Raw genomic sequence first — 19996 nt, 5'->3', positions numbered from 1 at the left:
AAGAATGGGAGCCGTCAGTTCAATTAAATAAGTATTCATTAAAACTTCAGTGTGACCTTGGGCAAATTTCTGAATTTCTTTCTTAGCCTCAGTTTGGTTGTTTGTAAATTGGAATAGTACCTATCCCTTAGGAAGCATTAAGCTAGGTAATCCTCATAGAGTCTTTTTGCTAGACCCCTTGCAAGCATTCCATAAACGGCAATATTGTTGAACTATATTCTCCCCCGACTCTACCGTGTGACAGAAAAATGCTTTCCCCTCTTATGAGTGAGCATAAGGATATAGGATATGGATATGATATAGGGAGTAAAAAGGGCCGGGTATCCCATAGCTGTGTGATCATATACAAGAAGTATTAAAGTTTATTATTTGGGGGGGAAAAGAAAGTCCTCTTTGTGCGCCAGGTACCCGCTGGGCGCTCTGCCAATTTAGAGATGCTTGAAAAAAAGGTCCTCACTCTGCAGGAGTGACATAAGGCAGGGTACAACGAAGTCACTCATCTGCACTTTAACACTCTGGAGCATCCTTCTAGACTTTCTTGGAGGCTGGCTCTGGCTCCTGGGGTGGGGTGGCGGACTCTTGCGTCCCTCCTTTGCCATGGAAGGAGCCACACAGGGGAAAGACTCTCTCTGCCAGCATAGGACCTCACTGCCTCGCTCCTGTTCAGGTTGTAGCCCCTCTAGGTGCCCCCTGGTACCCTGGATGATGGTGGCAGACAGAGGCCAGGGTTCTGTGGCAGGAGGGGACAACCCTGGGTATGAAGTGGGTGTGGGGTGTTTCGAATGGCTGCTTATAGACTAATGGCCTTCTCCCTTCTGGTTGCCAAGGCTTGAGTTTAGTACAGAAGGAAAGTTTTCTTCCTTCCCTCCCCCCTCTTCTTTCCTCTCTCCCTCCTAAACAGGGGCTGAGGGTGATTGTCTCAGTTTTACTGGCAGGCTCAGGTGAGATTGCCAAGGGCCTAATTACCTGAACTCCAAGCCCTGGACTTGTCGGGGAGCGAGTAGGCACTGGTTCAGGGCGTCCTCAGTCTGGAGATGGTGAAAGGCAGGCCCGGCCCCTCTGCAGTGGGGCCAAGGCCGCCCCTTGGTTGCTTTCTCCCACAGAACCCAGGTAGCCTCACCGGCTACATTTGTGGGGGCTGCTACTGCTTGTAGGGGCGACAGGTGTGTTTGTCTTGGCGGAAGGATAAAGGAAGGAGTAGATGTGGCCCTGGAAATTCACCCCTGGAAAAGGCCAGGTTGTTGCTCTGTCTTGCTCCTTAATTCCGCAGTCACCTCTGAACTTCATTTAGGTCCCCTTTCACTAAAGATATCCAGTCCTTTTCTGCTGTCTTACAAGACCCCCGCCCCCACCCCAGCTAATCCAATCTGGGGTGCTAGCAATTATTGTACTGCTCTTCTCAGGAGCCATTTGCATTTTAAAAGAAAATGGTCAGGGTAACAAATAACCCAGAGGAATGAAGCCCAGTGCTTAGCCTGATGCCTGGAAAATGGTAGGTGTGCACTAATGCTGGTGGAATGAGGTCTGACTGTGGACTACCAGGCCCTTGTCACTACAAGGAATGGGAGGTTTGGGCTACAGAGAGTGTCTGCGGTTCCTCACATCATTCCAGGCACCTATGTCTAGGGCCCATCCTGGTGGGATTGCTCTGGAATGACAGTTGTCTCAAAGGTATTCAGTTGCTTTCCATTTTGGGGTGCCCCACAGGATGTTCACAGGGGAGGGGTCATGGGTGGAATCTCCCTGGCCAGCCCTCCCTGGCATTCTAGAGGTCATTGCCATTTGTCTGATAATGGCAGTCAGCTGAGGCTAGGTGGGCTTTGCCTAGAAGCTTTTGGAGGGGAACTATTATTGACAGCCATGAAGACTTTTGAGGGTGGTGGTCCTCCCGAAGCCACAGAAGATGGGACCATGGGAGCCCTGTGGACATACTTATTGTCTTTATTCTAGTGGGTGCCTGGGTGGCTCAGTTGGTTAAGCATTGTCTTTATTCTATACAACAACCCAGTGAAAAGGCTTTTAGGGCTGCGCCCTTAACATTTTGCTTTTAAAGAAAAAATGAAAGATGAACGCATTGGAAACAGTCTGAATTGTTAATTGGAGGATACTGGGCCAGGAAGTGGCTGAGCTGACATTTGAACTCAGGGCTTTGTGACTCCAAGCAACTGCTCTTCATTCCAGCCTTTGTCCCCCTCGTGGCTGTCAGAGGAAGAAATGAGATGGCAGAGGTGGGTAACAGGATGGATGTATATACAGTCTATGGAGAAGGTGAAGGGGAGAAGAAAGATCAACTGGAATGGTGCCTCCCAGAACCAGCTTCGACACAGCATGGGGTAGGGGAGGAGCCCCGGCTTCAGGGAGAGTCAGGGGCTACAGCACTCAGGGAGATTGGGGTGGGTGGGCAGTGTTTCCGCGGGGCTCTCGGTAGGTGGAATGGCCACTGTGCCACTCTGAGCTCAGGTCCCGTAACCCTAGGTTGTCTCAGAGACCACAGGGGCCTCTCTGTGTCAACCATGCGCTTCCATTTTAAACACCTGCTTGTGTCTCACTTCAAAGTAACTTATTATAGTCATGTTGACTCAGGGTGGTTTTTGATCAAGCTTCCAGCAATTTTGGGGCGAGTCTGGTGACCAAAAGGGAGAAAGTCTTGCCACAAAGTAACATTTGCTGGGAAGGGGCCCCCAAGTGGTCCTGGAGACCCATCCTTAGGCACAGGTCCAAGGTTGTGAGTAACTGCCACAGGGGTCAAGAGGATGAGACTTTAGGGCCAGGCCGGGGCAGGGAGGGAAGGAAGGTCTTGGGTAGAAGGCAAGATTTGAAAAAAACCTGCTATATGGGTAAGTGGAAAGTACAAGCCCTGGCCTGGGATCAGGACTCTGAGTTCTGCCATGGATGATCTATGTGACTTTAGACCAGGTCCTCTTGTTCCTGGGCTTCTGGTAGGAACTGGACCGGACAACCCACCTCTAAGTTCTTCCCAGCCCCGTTAACCCATGAGTTTCAGATTCCATTGTAGAAAGGGTTGGGAGGGGCTGGGTTAGCATTCCTAACCAAGTCTGGGATCCTTGCGGAGAAGGAGGTATAGATCAGGGGATGAGGCCTTGTAATGGGAACTTTGCTGTGGTAGCTTAGGGGCTCATGGAAGGTAAGTGGAGTCATGTGCTCGGAGAGCCTGTCTCTGCCCCTGGGGGCCACTGTGGGACAGCCCCCTTCTCAGGTGGGAGGGATGGTGTCTTAGCAGAAAGGACTCTTGGGGGATGGGACTTTTTGGAAAGAGGAACTTTGTCATCTGAAATGAACCAGAAAATGTGTGACTGCGAGGGGACGGAGGTGGGGGGGGGAGGCAGTTGGGGGGCAAAGAAAGAGTGAGAGAGAAAAGGAGAGAGCTGAGAATAGGTTCTCCCCCCACCGACCCCCACACAAGCAGCTTCTTGTTGGATTGCAGATTCACCCATGGGCCAGGTGCTGGATCCAAGAGGCTGGCAGGTTCCTCTCCTCCCAGCCCCGTAAGGAAAACCTTTGGGAAACCAGAGAGCTGTGGTCTTTAGATCTTTGCCTCTTACCAGCTCCCTGTCTCAGGACCCTCCTCAGCCTCAGACGAGTGGGTCTTTCGCCTCATCCATCAAGGTGAGGAGTTGGGGATAGACTCTTGGGTTCTTCTTTGCTGTTCCATGCAGCCAAAAATCTGGGATCCGGGGAAAAGCAGTTAATGACGTTTGGGCCCTGAGTTTGAGCTCCTCAGTTGTATTGGCATCCTCTTTCACCAAGATGGCTTAGGCAGGGCTTCCTGACCTTTGTCATGCCTTAGCTGTCCTAGAAAATGAAACCCTTTTTTATAGCCACTGGGGTAAAGGACTGATGCTGCCCCATCAGGCCCTGTCCTGTCACCCTGGGGGATGGGGGAACAATACCTGCCAGCTGGGGCCCATTGGAAGTCTGCCCATCAGCTTGGCTGATGGCATGAGCTTCCCTGGCAGGGCTTAGGGCAGATGGACAAAAGATAAAGGGCACGATCTTTCTCTCTCAGATACTGCAGAATTATTTGGGATGTTTAGAATTATTTGCCCCAAGATTACCCAGAAAGTTACTGGAAGACAAGAGATGGCATCCAAGTTCCCAGAGGGCAGAGACTGAACTCAGTCGTCTTTGGGCCTGCCCCAGTGGGGGCTCCTGTAAGAACTTGTTGATCCAGTTCAAGGGCCCACCTTGGTGATTCTGAAACATGGTCTATTGGAGGAGTGGTCTGATCCATTTGACCCTTCCTACCTGGTCCTTTCATTTCTACTGCCCCAGCGCCCCCTGCACAGTGGGCGACCCCTTGTCCACCACAATTCCATTTTGTCAGGAGTGCTCCTAGGCCTGGGACTTAGCTCTCTTGCTTCAGTGAGGCAAACGTCTAGGGAGCACTTCCTGGGCACTGTTTGTGGAGGGAATCAGACTTGAGACTGAGCTCCTGCTGTCAGTGAGCAGGCAGCTTATAGTGAATGAGGAGTGAGGCTCTGTGGAAGTGAGCGTGCCCAAGCAATCTTGCTAAGCGTCCCAAAGGAGGCACAGGCAGGGGGTTCCGAGGTGCAAGGACCACCTTGGGCGTATAGAAGGGACTTGTCCAGGAAGAGGGGAAGGCCCAACTGGGAGGGGGGCTTAATTAAGGCCCTGAGGAGGGGCTGAGACCCATAGTGAGGAGGGGAGCAGACAGGAGGGGAGAGTAGGGGAGGGGGATTCTGTGCCAAGGGCTGTGATTTCTCCCTCCCTCATTTTCCTATCAACTTATTATTTTTCATCTCTGACACTAGAAGGCATTAGCATTGTCCTTCCAGGACTTCTGTCTCTCAGAGTGCCGAGCCCAGGCCTGATTATGGCGTGTTGTGCAGATGGATGAGGAACCGCAGAGGGAGAGAAGGGAGACAGTACTGAGCCTGGATATGCTAGATCCCATCAGATGTTTGGCACCTTCTAGAATGTAAGGTCCAGAAAAGCAAGGGCTTGGGTCTGTGACCATCACTGCTCTATCCCTAGCTGGAACCTGGCTTATAGTAGTGCTCCATACATATTTGTGGGAGAATGAATGTGCCAGACACTCTTTCAGGCCCCTTTCCTGATTCTATGAGCAGAGATAGGAAAGGGGGATAACTCCAGGTGTGAAATCCAGGAGAAAGAAGGAGCCTAGGGAGTCCAAGGCAACATGGATCCCAGGTTGGGGGCGGGGTAGGATTAATCATACATAAACTCAAGTGGTAATAGCCCCGTTAATTGAGTGGTAATGATCCTTGGCATTTTTCATCTTCAAAGTCAGGAACAAACTGTAATTAATACTCCAGCCACCCGGGGGCAGGGTGGGGGGTGGTGTGGAGCATCTTGAGCTGAGGCTACTCAGCCCAGGGAAACTGAGGCATTGGTGTTGAAACTGGTTAGATACAAAGCCCAGCAGAGCCCAGAATCTTCAGGGGTGCCTTGAACACATCGCAGGGTGGCCCCCTCCCAAACCCAGGCAGCTGGGGAGCCCGGATCATGAACGAGGAGGGGGTGCTGGAGACCCGGGACGGGCAGGGAAAGGAGTTTCCGCCATGGGCCTGGCCAGGCGAATCAGATGTGCTGGTGGCTTGGCCCACGAGAGCCGGCCCAGGCCCAGGATGAGCCCAGGGTCGGCCCTGGAGTGGTGGGCGGAGCCGGGAAGGGGACCCGGGAGTCCCTGGCGCCCAATGGCAGGCCGGCTTACGGCACACTCAGCGTGAGTCACCAGCGGCTCCGAAATGCCTCCCGGTTTCCTCATCACAGTCTGGCTGCACCGAGCCCGGAGGGAGTTTTTCATTAAGGTGATTACCCTGCCGTCATTAAAGGCTGGTAAATAGCACCCAGGGACCGAGGGCGCGCGCGGCTGCCTCTGAACTGCGGCCCGGGTTCACAGGCACCCCTGGCGGAGAGCGGCGCCGCTGGGCCTCCTTGCCACCAGTTGGAATCCTCCGTATCCAGGGGCCAGGAGCCCGTGGCCTCGGAGTTCCCAGAAGCAATCCCGTCGCTACGCTACCCTACCTCTCACACCGCGTTGCGTTTTCTCCTAGACTGTGATGTCCTCGAGGGACAGACAGTTCAGCGCCCGCTTACTCGGGAAAGCCTCCCCTGTGACACCCCCTCCAGGTGATAACCAAACTCCACTTCTAGGTTGCCACAATCCTGTATATCTTCTTACATTTATTTGTGTCATCCTGCGATGAGCGTCCCCTCCCACCTTCCAAACGTTCCAGAAAGGCAGGCACCCACTACTGATTGTGCGTTGTTTACCTAATGTGCCCCCTGCCCAGCCCCCTCTACCACCACTTATCCTGCTACAGGTGTAGCCTCTGTGCTTCTGAATTAACAAGTCCCTGTGAGGCAACAAACTGTTTGATGACTCTGCCCCTCTGTCCGATTGCTGTCCACATTTGACAGGGATCTGTTGTGCACCTACTATGTGTCAGGCATTGGGAAGTCCTTGCTGTGGGGAGACTAGGGGCCTAGTGAGTGTTTAGGGTGGGGATGGGCGATAGCAAAAATATAGGAGGTGGTGGTAGGTGATATGAGAAAAAATAAGGAGAAAGGGAGAGAGTGAGGAGTGCATGTTGAGATCCTGTTTTATGTAGTAATTCTCCCCATCCTTGCATTTTGGAGCTAGCTTCAGTGCCAGTGATAATAAAGTCAGAAATTAGAACATGTGGGTCTGTGCTGTAGTCTGGCTACTTTATTGTGTGCCCTCTGAAAAATTCTGAATAAGTACAGTCTTTGCTTTAAAAAATTACATCAAAGTCCGCTAAAGAAGGTCAGGTCTCTGAAGGCAAAGTCACTTGGTCCCTTGCCCCCAGCATCAGTCCCTCTTCCCTGGGTCAGCTTTCCTGCCTGCCACCAGGTGGCCAGAGATAAAATTCTGACAGTTCCAGAGGACGCAGTAGTTTTCAGCAGCTTCTGGGGAAGAGATGGCAGTGGGCCAAGGGTGACTGTGGCTGTGGGTACCCCAGCCCCGAATCTCAGAGCTGCACTCCCCTCTTGTACAAACCGTCTCTCAGATTGGTGGGAGAGCTTCTTCTAGACCCCAAACGAAAGAAAAAGTCGCCGCAATGGAAACTCGAACTAACCCTCCCTTCTTGCCCCACTTCCCTCCCGCGCGGTCACACTTCCGGCAGCCACCACAGGGTATTTTGGGTTCGAAAACAAAGCGTCAGATCTATTTGAGCAACTTTTTTTTTTTTTTTTCCATTGGAGTAGAAGCCCAGGGACCTGTGGCCACCCTGGGCTCGGCCACTTCCCCAGGGAACTGACGCGTTTCCCCTTCTCTGCTGAGGACCAATTTAGTAATTCAGACTGGCCACTTTTAGCTTCTCCTTTCCTTGGCCTGGCAGCAGGCGAGGTAGGGCCACTGGGAGGATGGGTGTGTGTCTGGGTGCCTTCCTTGTGGACTTCAGGGGAAGGCCTGGTTTCCCTCCTCTGCCAGAACCTCCCCCTTACCCTTCTCCAATCCCCCCACCCCTCACAAACGTGTGTGCACACGCGCACGCTCACACACACACACACACACATGACGTCCACAGCCACTGCCCCAAATCCATTTGTCTGGTCCTAAGTCTACTCCAAAGGGTGCTGTGTCTGTGTCACTGGTGGGCTGGTGTGTACATAGGTTGTGAACAATGTGGGTGTGCACATATGGAGACTGCATGTACATGCGAATCCTATGTTCACAACTGCCCGGGCTGAACAACATGTACACACAGCTTGCATGATGTCTAGAAAGAGCTTGGCAGAGTTGAAACCCTGGAGTGTCTAGCGGGTGCATACACCATGTGATTTTGCGTGGGCTGGTATATTTACAGTATGTGTGTGCAGGATGCGGATAGTAGAGGTGTGTGTAAGCGTGCGCACGCACGTTTGTATATGTATGGGTGGGCTGGCCTGGTTCTTGGGGTGCAGGGGGAGGAAGACAGGAGAGCTCTGGACAATGGTGACCCGCGTCCTTGTGGGCAAATGCACACAAGGTCCATCAGTGGGCCAGGGTTTGAGGGCAGGGTAGTGAACTGCAGACGTGAGTGTGTACCTGGGGGACATGGGCTAGGGGCCAGCCAGTTTTCTGTCTCCCCCAGTGCCTTTACGCTTTACTTCAGGACCCTCACAGCCCTGTGAGGCCTCTCTCCTCAAGCCCCCTCTCCCTTCCACAGGCTGCCCTATTTCTTCCTGGCTCCAGTGCCTCTCCCTTTCTTACTTGTTAGCCCGCCTTCCTACCCCCGGAGCTGAGGTCCTTAGGTCTCCCAATCACAGGACTCCTGAGGGAGACCTTCCAGTGAGCAGGGCCCTGCTAGGTTTCTTTTTCAGTTTCTTCCGTTGTTTTGCGCACAACAGAGCCCCCATCGATGCTGGAGAATGGCTGACGTCCATTGCCTTCTGTAAAGGATCTGCTGCTTTATGGTGACTCGAAAGTGCACGTCCAGCTGTTTCTGTGTGTGTGTGTGTGTGTGTGTGTGCGCGCGAATGAGTGTGCAAGCACATGAGCGGACATGAGGGCATGTGAGGGAGTGAAGTGAGTGGTGTGGGTGAGGGTGTATGAATGTGTAGGTGTGTGGGTAGACGGCGTCTGGGCTCCTTTAAGGTGCTGCTCATGTTCGCCCTTCCGTCCAGGCCCTGAAGGGTCCAGCCCACTGTCCATTTTCTTCAGAGAATGGAAACGAAAGTGGGAACTCAACACCTTGCTGTGCCTGCCTTTCTGATAAGTTCAGCCTCTTTCCTCTGAACCCTCTGCTCCCTGCCCAGATAACTTATGCCAGTGGGGCAGACTCCAGATTGTGAGGAATCAAGGAAGTGCTTCTGTGTCCTGCCCTCATTTGGAACATGTCAGGAGGCTCTGTGGCCACTGGGTGCAGACACAGGGCCGTGTGCTTCTCCACCTTCCCTCCACCAGGCTTTCTGAATGGGCTTCCTCCTGCCTGGATCTGGGGAAGATGAGCTCTGTTGCTGGTTGTTGCTTCTGGGAGCAGGTTCTCCTGAAATCCCAAGGTCTTTAGCTCCTCAGACTAAAACCTTTTAGTTTGGCCCTCCTGGTAGGGACTTCTGCAGCCAAATGCATTTGGCTCCTTTTTATTCTCAATCCCAAGGTTCTACCTGGTTCTGGTGGCTTCCTCTCACCTATCCCCACTCCTATCCGGCCAAAGGGACAGTAGTCGTGGCTTTTTCTACCATTCCCCAAAATAGGCACATAGAGTTGCGGCATTTTCAGCTAGAGGGGACCTCAGGAAACACCCATCCCAAGCTATTTTATAGATGAGGAAAGTGAGGCCCAGAGAGGCCAGCTGACTTGTCCAGGCTCACACAGCAGTGAATGGTACTAAAATCAGGTCCCTACATCCGACCAGATGGCCATGCCTTTCTTTTCTATTTCCTTCTTTTTCTGCCTCTTTCTCTTCCTTTCTTTTTTTAATCAAAATATTTCCTTTCTTCCCTTTGAAATGTCCTCTTTGTGTTAAGCATGACAACTTGTGTCTGGTGGCCCCAAGGTGGCACTGAGCCGAGACCTCTGTCCTGGCTCAGTTTTCTTCAAGTCTTTTCCAAAGGCTTTTCTCTTTCCTGGTCCCTCTCCCACCAGGATGCTAAGGGGGACCCTGTCTCCCCCTCTCCCTGAGCCAGACTATTCAGCTCCTGTTTTGCCTTCTGAGTACTCAGAAGGCAAATGGGAACCCTCAAGGAATTGGCTCCTCTCTAGAACCTTAGTTTCCTAATCTCGAAAATGGAGCAAGGGTCTCTGAAGGGGGAATATGGGCATTTGTGTATATATGTATATGCAGGAGGGCGTGTGTGTGTGTGTGTGTGTGTGTGTGTGTGTGTATGGATGCCTCACGTGTCTCCCAGCAGCTCCTGGGGGTAAATGGGAAGGTTAATTAGCACCAGGATGAAAGGTGCTGTGGGATAATTACAGGTAATATCAGGATGGCCAGGAAGGTGGGGCAAAAGGCCTTAAACCTGGGCAGGGGGTGGGCAGCCCCTAGCCCCATTCCTGCAAAGTGCATCAGACACCTGGAGAGGCGGGGGGGGGGGGGGGGGGGCGCGGTAGGAAGGAGCATTCTGAGTGAAGGGTCTTTGTCTTTACAGAGAAATGCTTGTTAGTTGCTAAGGAACTGGGCTGTCTTCCCTGATCCGAGCCTCCCAATGTTTCGCTGAGCTTGGGAGGGGGATGCTGGGCTGGGGCCTGAGGATCCCTTGGCAGTCAGCCCTTTCCCTGGGGCCACTGAGACTCGGATGGGGCTCTTGGGAAGGACTCTCATCTGGGGAGGGTGGCTCTTTCCCACTACCCGAAGCCACACTACTTGCTCTGGCCCAGGTGGGGAGCAGAGCAGGGGAGTGGAGGCAGGGAAGGAGAGGAAAACACGCATTTACTCAACAGCCTGCATGCCAAGCACTGCGCCTGGGTGCCTTGCCTGCTATCTCATTTAACTGTTGCAACAGATCTTTAGGAAAGGCACTTATTTCCATGGTTTTTTCACTATACTGGTTTTTTTTGTTTGTTTGTTTGTTTTTGTTTTTTGTTTTTTTTGCAGTTGAAACAGGTCCAGAATAGTTGAGTAAATTCCCTGAGGTCCCAGAGCTATCAATGGTAGAGATTCTATGTGAATTTAGGTCTGCTAAGTAAGAAAAGGTTTTAAACTACACCACTTAAAGCATCTACCAGGCTTTCCTTCTCTCCCGTGGTTTCTCAGCGGTAACCTGGACCCACCATCACCACCACCACTGCCATCATCATTATCATCATCGTTGTCACCGGGAAGTCTTCCCATATGGCTTTCCCTCCTTTTCCACGTCTCTCCCTTCCCTGAGAGCAGGTTTCACACAGGTGAGGTTCTTGGGGAGACGGGTGATTCAATGCATTGAGGGCGGTAAACCGTTGGGGTAGCTGCCTCGGGCAGGTGGTGGTGGGGGGTGGGTGGCAGACCAGGCTGTTGCCATGAGCGTCTAGAAGCTGGCCCTCCTCACAAATCACACTTGGTCTAGAATAGCTGAAGCTGGGGGTAGGCAAGATGCTGGGTGAGACTCCCCTTAAATTCTTCTGAAACTCCCAGCCTTCCTTCTGCCCCACCTCACTTCTGAAAAAATAGAAGGTCTGGCCTTTATTTTATGTAGCTCAGAGAGCAAAATGAGAGTACTGCTTCTCTCTGAGTACCTAGCGTGAGAAGGCTTAAGGTAACACCAGTGCTACTAGTTACGGAACAGGGAGTGCGTTCCTCAACTTACCAGAATGTCAGTTTCCTCATCTATAAAATGAGAAGAGCAACAGCTACATTATGAGGTTGTGACAACGGAAGGAGAGAATCTGCGTGAAGGCAGGGAAGCAGGGCAGGAATGCGTTAAATGCGATGCCACTTGTTAGGGCACAGTGCCTGGCATGCAGAAAGTGCTCAACAAACACTATCTGATAATAATGATGATAATAATAATGTCAGCTCTCCTACCCCTGCATAGGGCTCACTAATGCTCCCTTACATCTTTCTTAACTGCTTCATTAGAGATCTCGAAGCAATCTACGTGCTCATTTTGTTTCTTCCTGGAGGAGGCAGTGAAAGAAAAGGGGGAAGAGGCCCAAAGTCTTGTGCAGGCAGAGAACTGAGTCAAGGGTGACTTTTCCAAGGTGTCCCTGGCCTCTAGGTTTCCCTTTCCTGGCATTGGACCTCCTTCTCCGTGGCTTTCAGGGGCCATCTGGCAGGGCTGGCTTCAGCCTAGAGCCTGGGCCAGCTTTGTTCTTTTTTCACGTTTTGGGGCCAGGAGGGTGGGGGTCTCTCCTGCAGTTGAACTCAAAGCCCAAAAAACCAGGAGAAAAGGGGGGGGGGGGGAGGAAGGAAAGCAAGCCGATAATTTCCTCGAAGGATAAACATCCGATTTTTTTTTCCTCACCCAAAATAAACATGCTAGCCACAAGGAATTAAAAGCAGAAGAGGGGAGGATGTGTCTCGATTTGGGGCTGCTCTAGCAAGCTGACCTGCTATTTATCCTGGCCTTGGGCACCAACGGGAGCTGCCAATTACACTCCAGGCCTGGTGGGGTGGGGGCTGCAGGGAGAAGGGCTCAGGAGTGTGAGGTTCACGCACACACCCAGAGTGTCCCTTCCGAGGCTGCCTGCTGTGACACTGCACATGGACACTTCCCTTTGCTTCTCCTTTTAGCGCTGCCGACAAGCTTGCCTGCCAAGGTGAGGAGAACGGGGAGTTCCTACTGCCTGGGCTGGCCTCAGAAGGCCCTTCGACAGAACACGACTTTAGTGTCCATCACCCAGATGGGAGCTAAATCCATCAATGGTGGGAGGAAGCATGGTCCGGTTCCCTTCACAACCTCAGTCTCCCACCTCATCTCGTCCTTCAGAGCCTCACCACTAAAATCCTCCAACTACTTAAGATGTGCTCAGCTGGGCTGAGTGGCTGGCCGGAGCCCCTCTGCCTTCCAGCTAATGTGGGGCATGGCTCTAAGAAGGCAACAGCCCTGTGTCCAGCTGCAGCCTGCCTCTTTCATCTGGGGATCTCAAGGCACCTTGCACACAAGAATCACCAACATTGCTGTATTCTGGCCAAGGACAGGGGGGCTATTAACTCTTGGAGGGAAACCGAGTGTGGAGGCGCAGTGAGGGGGTGGGGGTGCTGAGGGGACTGGAGCCGGGGGTGGGGGAGTCGAGGAACTTGAGTTTAGCCTGGGAACGAGACCGTAGCGAAAGAGGTACCTCCAAGGGGACCCTGGGTGGGAAAGCCACGGGACCTTCAGAGGACATCCAGGGGAGTTAGGGGGCGAAAATCCTTTCCTTGCAGACACCAGGGAGTTTCTTCAGAGTTTTCTGAAAGCACAAATCAGATTGTACTCGTTCTTCCCCTCCAATCTACTTATTTTATTGTTCAGTGGTTTCCCATTGCTCTGAGAGTACACTTTAAAACTTTAGCATGGCTGCGAGGCATGGCATGGTCTTTGCCCATCTGTCCAGGTGGCAACACTACGGGCCTGGAAGATGCCACGCATGCCCCTGCCAGCCACGGGAGCTCGGAGGCAGTGTTCCCTCTCTTTGGCACGGTCTCCGGCACCCATCCCCATTCACAGTTAACCCCTACCACACTTTTCAGCTCTGAAGTTAAACACCACTTCCTCTGACAGGCCTCACCTGAGCCTGGACTATGCCCCCTCCACCACAAAGCAGGTCCCCTCATGCCCTCATAGCACTTGGCACATTTGTTGTAATTTGCTTGTGGTCACCTGATGAACCTTTCCCTCCCATCCTGGACTGTAAGCTCCATGAAGCAAGCCTTAGGTTTTGCCTACCCTGTTCCCATATGTATCCCCAGCATCTAGTGAGAGAGGTCAGGCACATACCTGGTGCCAATACCTGTTCAATGAATGATGCTGAATTGTCAGAGTTGGAATGGACCATGGTGACAAACCAACTGCCCCAACTCTCCTTCCTACCTCGATTTCACAACAGAGGAAGCAGATTAGAGAAGATAGGTGATTTGCTCCAGGGCACACAGTGCCTCAGTGACAGGTGAGGCCTAGGGACCCCCACTTCCTATCCATCTATATCCCAGCACCACCCGCACCCCACACACTTGCATTTACAGCAAAGCCCCAGGTTCCTAGTGCTGGACATCGATTGATTTCTTCTTCTTAGTTTTTGAAAGAGAACAGGTTAGGAAGCAACACATCCAGCCAGTAAGCCCTGGATGATTTTTTTTTTTTTTTTAATTTGGGAGAGAAGGGGTTCCATGCCCAGACCATCACTGATGGGCACTGTGGACACACACACCTGCAACACAAAGCCTGATGTCTGGCCGGCAGTTAACTCTGTTTGGGTTTGTCCGTGGGCTCACTGCTTCCTCCTGCGGGAGGCTGGTAATTTGGGGAGTCCTGGTAATTTTCAGTCATGAATTGGGTGCTCGCTTCGGGTTCACTCAGGTGGAAGCGGTTCAGGAATTTGTCCATTTTCCAATTGCCTGGAAGGACAGACAGACCAGAGGAAGGCCGTGAGAGAGAACCATGGCCTGGGAGCGGCAGGGCCTGACAGGGAGGCCGCTCTGAGGACGTGGAGGCCTCAGCAAGTAAGGACCTTGGCCGTTGGGCTGTGGGGGGCAGAGTGCCCGGGTGCTTCTGGCTCCTAGATGGATGTTAGCAGAGTGTCTGGGAAGAGACTATTCCCCAGGGAACAATGAGGAGTGAATCTGGACTGGTTTCCTTCCCCAGGGCCCTTTATTTGGCATGACTCTGCCTTCTCACATGCGGAAAGATGCCCCATTGGGTGGGCTACCCACTGTCTCCACCCACCTCTCTTTTTCTGCGGGCTCTCCTCACCCCAAGACTGAGGCCTTAAAGGCTTCTTGTCTTCACACGTGGTCACCCCAGCTGCTGGGGCTGAGACCGGCCCCAGTGTCTGCGTCAGTGTTTCAACCTCCTCCCCAGATCCCTGGCTGTGGCTGAGGTTGGGGGGCAGGGCACATGGCTAGGGCTCTCCCTCCTCCTGAGCACCTGGATCCTGCAGTATGGGTAAGAAGTCCCCGGGCAGGTGCCCAGGTGCTCCTCAAGGAGAGAGAGCACAGGGTTGTGGGGGGGGGGAGGGGCCTCTTCTGGGGCAAGTGTGGACAGGCCTAGCAGCAGGGCAAGGAGGGCGCAGCCCGGGGCACTGGGGAGAAGCTGCGGAAAGTGGTCACAAGCATATTCCCACGCTCTGTTTCCCAAACCCTGGGCCTCAGGCACCCTCTGTGCATGATTGCGAGCTACAACACAGGATGCCCACTGTAACCTGAATTTGAGAGAAACAACAACTAATTTGTAAGTATGTCCCACATACTCATGGAATTTACTCAAAAATTCATTCCTTGTTTATCTAAAATTCATATTTAACTGGGCATCCTGTATTTTTTTCTTTTTGGTGTGTGAGGGGTAAATCGACCACCCTTCCCTGAGTGAGAGGGAGTGCTCAAGGAAGACCTTGCCTGGAGCAGAGCTAGGCAGTGGACAGGTGGAGGAGAGTAATCTTTAATGCGCAGGGGCGAGGGTTGCAGCCTGGACAGAGCTGCCCATTTACCCGCCTGTGGTCCTCTGTCTGGACCCACTACCTTTTTTTTTTTTTAAAGTTTATTTATTTATTTTGAGAGAGAGTGCGAGAGCAAGGGAGGGACAGAGAGAGAGAGAATCCCGAGCAGGCTGTGCACTGTCAGCACAGAGCTCGACGCGGGGCTCAAACTCATGAACCACGAGATCATGACCTGAGCTAAAGTCAAGAGTTGGACTTGAGCCACCCTGGACTGAGCCACCCAGGTACCCCCACCCACTACCCTTTTTTAACAAGGAAGAAAGCAAGTCCCTTGATGTGCTGTTACTCCACCTATCATCCTTTCCTCCCCACACCACCCCGCAGGGGATGTTTGCATTTCAAAGAGGTTTTCAAGGAAAACCAAAATGTTTTAATCCAAAGAAACAAGACAATAATAAGGATAATGCAAATAATAATAATAGTAATAACACATCCATATAGCGCTTCCTATGTGCCAGAAACTCCACGCATATTCATACACTTACTTAATCCTCATAAGGGGAGACTATTTTTATCCCCGGTGCTCAGATGGGAGGATGGGGCACAAGATGGGGTTCTGGTGAGAATGCTTCTTAGGGGCAGTGATGGAGGGAAGGGCCTCTTCATGCTCCCTTAGGTCCGATCTGGTGACTCCATGCTCGGATTCGGGAGAGATGCTGGGCCCTGGGAAAGTCTCTCCTGGGGGTAGGCTGCTGCTGGGTGACAGGTGGGCAACTGAGTGCTGTGGGGTCTTCCACCAGGAGGCGAGGTGGGGAGGCACTGGCCTGGTGGCCTTCACACCCAGGGAGCCTGGGAAAGTGCGTGCAGGTGTGTATGCGTGTACATGCATGCATGTCTATGCATGTGCAAGCCAGGAAAAGGGCTCATGGGTGAACTGGTGTGTGGCAGGCATGGGGACAAGGGGGCCTTCCCCACTGAGTAGGGCAGGAAGAAACCTTGGTGGCCAGGAGGGAATTGAAACTCTCATCACGAGATCAGGGCAAGTTGGTGGAAAGAAATCCCCTGCACCCCGAGGGAGACCTCGCTCCCCTGCTGCAGACTTGCCCTTCCCTAATTCAGAGGACTTCTCTTGATTGAGCTTGGAGTGCCCTGGGAGCCTCACAGCTCCTTCCCGGTCACATGTCCGACAACACTGTGGTTCTTAGGCAGCTCCTCAAACCAGGCCCTGTGTCCCTCAGGAGAGTGGGTACAGGCTGCTGGCTGCTAGCCTCCTGCTGCCTCCTCCCCTGGTTTGGCTGTGACTCCTCACGCCCCCGTTTCCTGCCACAAAGGGCAAGAGGAACTGACCCTTTGCAAGTTCTAGAAGGAAGAGGGGTGAGTCAGGCCCTCAGGGGTGTGTGTGTGTGTGTGTGTGGAGAGATGGGGAGCTTGGAGGCTGTGGCTTCGTGGTCACCATTTGGAGGAAAGTCCCATCCTGTATGGCACTGCTCCGATCCTGGAGCTGCAGAGAAGCTGCTGCCATGCAGGAAGAGGGTGGTGATGCTGGCTGTGCTCAGGCCACCCCCCTTGGACCCTGGGGCCACCCAGGATGGGCTCTTCCTGGGTCCAGGGCAGGGGTAGTGAGCGTACTGCAAAGGGCTCTGTGGCAGGAGGGAGAGAGGAGGAGGATGTCTGACGCCTGTTTCCTGAACCACCCAGTGGTTGGAACACAGGCCGGGTCTCCTCAGGGCGGGGCTGCTGCATGTGACGTGCCCATTGTTCCCTGCGCAACCGTAGGGCACACCGTTCTCATTCCGAAAAACTAGAAGCTGATCTCTTACCCACTGGTTGGGGCTGATAGGGAAGATGTTGGCGATGAAGGATGTTAGATGTTACAGATGTTCCACAAATGGGCCAAGGGGAGCGAGTGCTAGGTCAGCTTACCTAAAGCTGTGGGGCAGAGGTGGGGGAGGTTTCGGAGCCACTACTGTGTGCCTGATCTCCCCTAGACAGTGTCTTCAACACCTGGGAGAGGGGCTCCAAGCTTTCAGTTACTCATCCTCTGCCCCTGAGTCCCAGGGGCAGCAATGGCTGGAATGTGTGGGAATTGCCCTGGGGCAGGTCCTGTAGTCACTCTCTGCCCCCAGCTTCCCCAGTCTGTGGGGGACTGAGAAATATTCTCCTAGGCCAGCCCCTCCCCCTCGGAGGACTTGTGGGCATGCGATGGGCGACTCCTCTGCTGGAATGTGCGAACTCTGGGCTGAGGGGAGACTGACAGCCCAACTGGGAGCCGCAGCCCGGTGTCCACTAGGCATGGCGGGGGTATACTGGATGGAGGCCCTGCTCCTGTCCTCAACGGTTTTATAACAGAAGACAATGAACCCTGGGCTAGTAACAAGCTAGGCCTTCTCAGGCCTTCTCTTGGCCAGCAGCACAGCTTTGCAGCTCCTGGCGGATGGGGTCCCATCCTTAGCCTCGCCCTCGTCTCTTCAGCGGACCTACTCTTAGGCCTTCCCAATAGCACAGGGCAGTGTTCCCTGTGTGTCCTGCCTGTAGCCCAGGGACATTTCCCACCTGACTTGCCATTTGGTCCTCCTGGGGCCCTCAAGTGTTTCCTGCTCAGCCTGGCAAGTGGGGGCTGGGAAGCCCCCACTGGGAGGGAGGCCTCCACTCCTGTGGCTGGAGAACAAGGAGGCGGGGTCCTGAGACTTGGGCTTGGCCTCCTCTGAGCTATTTTGTGAGTTGAGCTGCTGGGGCCTCTACTGGCACTGAGTGGCCCTGTCTCCCAAGGCGGGTGAGATGTATCTAACCAAAGTGGCCACCCTCTTCCCTGTCCCCCACCCCTGACTCTCCCCCTAGGGGACAGTGGCCCCGAAGAAAAAACAAAAATTGAACGCCAGCCTAATAACCGCCCCATCGTGTGCCTGGCTCAGGTCTGTAATTTGTCTGGCTCTTCGCAGGGCTGGCTGCAGTGATAGAGGCACTGATGCCTTTCTGCTGAGATTAATGATGTCCTGGTGGTGGTAGGCGGGAGGCCTGGGCCTCTTATTTTTTGTGCCACTAAATGACATCCAGAGACTTCCACTCAGGAGCTCAAAAGCCCTCGTTCCATCACATCCAATTACTCCTGGAGAATATTTGCTGAGTGGCTGATCCTGCTGGCTTGAGAGGCATGGGGCAGAGGGGACCACTTTGACTTTGGCAGGAGTGAGAGGGTGGGGATGCTGGGGGGGGGGGTTCCGAGGTGGGGAGCGGTCACCCAGCTCCTCTGGAGCACTCGGGAGGATTGGAGAGTGGAAGTGCAATTCCTAATTACCCGGGGAAATGGATCACCCAGGATGCCCCCCTTGGTCCTGGGGCTGGGGCTGGGGCTGGGGGTGGGGAAGGGAGCAAGAGAGGAGGCTCAAAGCTGTCAGTTTAAGCTTCCGCTGCTCCATTCCAGTATTTGCTGGTGGTGGCTGGCTGGAACTCTGGGTGAAATTTGGGGATTATCTGTGGTTTCCTGCTGATCTGTTCAATACCGCTTTGGACGACTGATGTTTGGCTTGACTGGGGCGTGTTTCCTGAAGAGGGCTGCCTGCGGCCTGTGGAGGTTGCAGGCAGTTCCTAGCCAGGGTGCCTGTCTGAGAGTTTCCCAAGATGGCCCCATCTGGGCTGCTGCCAGGCCCCCAGTCCTACCCGCTCTGCCAGGTGGGTGGGGCCCCACTGCCTGACACAAGCCCACACAGTGATTCAGGGGCTGGGCCCGGGGCAGGGGGTTGGGGGGTGGGTTCTGGGGCCTGGCCAGGTGAACCACCATGGGAGGTCATGGCAGGGGGTAGGGGCTGTTTTGCAGTGGGCTGTGTGTGTTTGTGTGTGTCTGTGTGCGTGTTTGGGGATGGTCTGCAGGGAGGGCACTCTTCCTTCTACGTTTGCCTATATACCATGTACTTCTAGCTCACTGCCACCAGGCCTGTGGATTTTCTCCCAGCCTCAGTTCCTCTACATCAATGCCTCCTACTGTTGACACTTCTCGGAGTTCTGCTGCATTCCTGCCCTTGGCCTGTGTTTTCAAACATTTCCCCACAGTGCCTACTGTTTCAATCACCCATGGTGCCCCTCAGGCCTTTAGAGGCCACAAGCAAGCCTTAAATCCCACCATGTGGCAAGCCTCAGCCCATTCCTCCTCTCTGACCTCTATGGGTGGGTGGCTCACCCAGGAGCTGCTCAGTTCAGGTGTCTGCGATGCTGGGGAGTGGGTTATGGCTGCCTGGTCCAGAACCCAAGGACCCCTCCCAGAGACGCAGTCTCTCTGCAGGCCTCCAAGGCTGCCTTGGTGAGGTGGCGTCCGAGACTGGTGTGGCCCATTAGCTCCCCTGGCGCTGTGGCACCATCCTGGGCTCACCGCCTTGGACATGCTTCTGGAACAAGCTTTGGCATGTCATCTTGTGGGGCAGCAAGGGGATTTCCCCCACTCACTCGAGAGAGGAGCTTGAGGCCGTGAGGCCGGCTCGTGACACCTCTGGGCCAGGTGGCTGAGGTGTGGCACCACACAGGCCATAGCTCGGCAGGACTTTTAGTGTCTACACAGTGCTTGGCTATCACCTTCTCCAGGGAGGGGGTGTGAGGGGACGCTGCCTTGGGTGGCTGCTGCTGCTGGCCAAGGACACTCGGGACTTCAAGATGGACTTGCTCTTTCTTTGTCCCCACACCAGGGCCCAGGTGGTCTGGGTGAGGAGAGAGAGGGGTGAGGGTGAGGAATGTGGGTGAGTGAGTGATAGGAGCGAAGAGCCTTGCCCCAGGAGTCAGAAGAAAGGTAATTTGCTTTTAACTGTGGACCCTTGGTTGACCAAGCCACTCACTGTTCTGGGCGTCAGTTTCCTTATTCGCTTGGCGGAAGGAATGGCCACTGTCCTGGTCGCCCTACAGGATCCAGCCAGGGAGGAGCAGGGCAGGCTGGTGGAGAGGCTGGGCACAAGTGGTCCTGCCTGCCCACCTGGTTGGGACAAGGAGGATGTGAATGCCAAAACTCAT

General features: G+C 53.8%; 1 protein-coding gene and 1 long non-coding RNA gene across 6 annotated transcripts in view; one reads left to right on the top strand and one right to left on the bottom strand.

Annotated features, from left to right (window-relative positions):
• LOC147581571 (uncharacterized) overlaps positions 1-19996 on the top strand; it is a 46681-nt gene that overhangs the window by 7081 nt on the left and 19604 nt on the right. The gene's annotated exons all lie outside the window — the stretch shown is intronic.
• PEBP4 (phosphatidylethanolamine binding protein 4) overlaps positions 13666-19996 on the bottom strand; it is a 215675-nt gene continuing 209344 nt past the window's right edge. For all 5 annotated transcript variants that reach the window (XM_086703479.1, XM_086703481.1, XM_086703478.1 and 2 more), the window contains exon 7: positions 13666-13967. In XM_086703479.1, coding sequence (XP_086559605.1) covers positions 13813-13967 — 155 coding nt within the window. In that variant the 3' untranslated portion in view covers positions 13666-13812. The remainder of the gene's footprint in view (positions 13968-19996) is intronic.

The sequence above is a fragment of the Puma concolor genome, chromosome B1 (assembly GCF_028749965.1).
Source record: "Puma concolor isolate L17-30 chromosome B1, mPumCon1.1.hap2, whole genome shotgun sequence".
NCBI lineage: Eukaryota > Metazoa > Chordata > Mammalia > Carnivora > Felidae > Puma > Puma concolor.
Note: the sequence above shows the minus strand (reverse complement) of the source record. Positions and strands in the feature narration are given on the sequence as shown.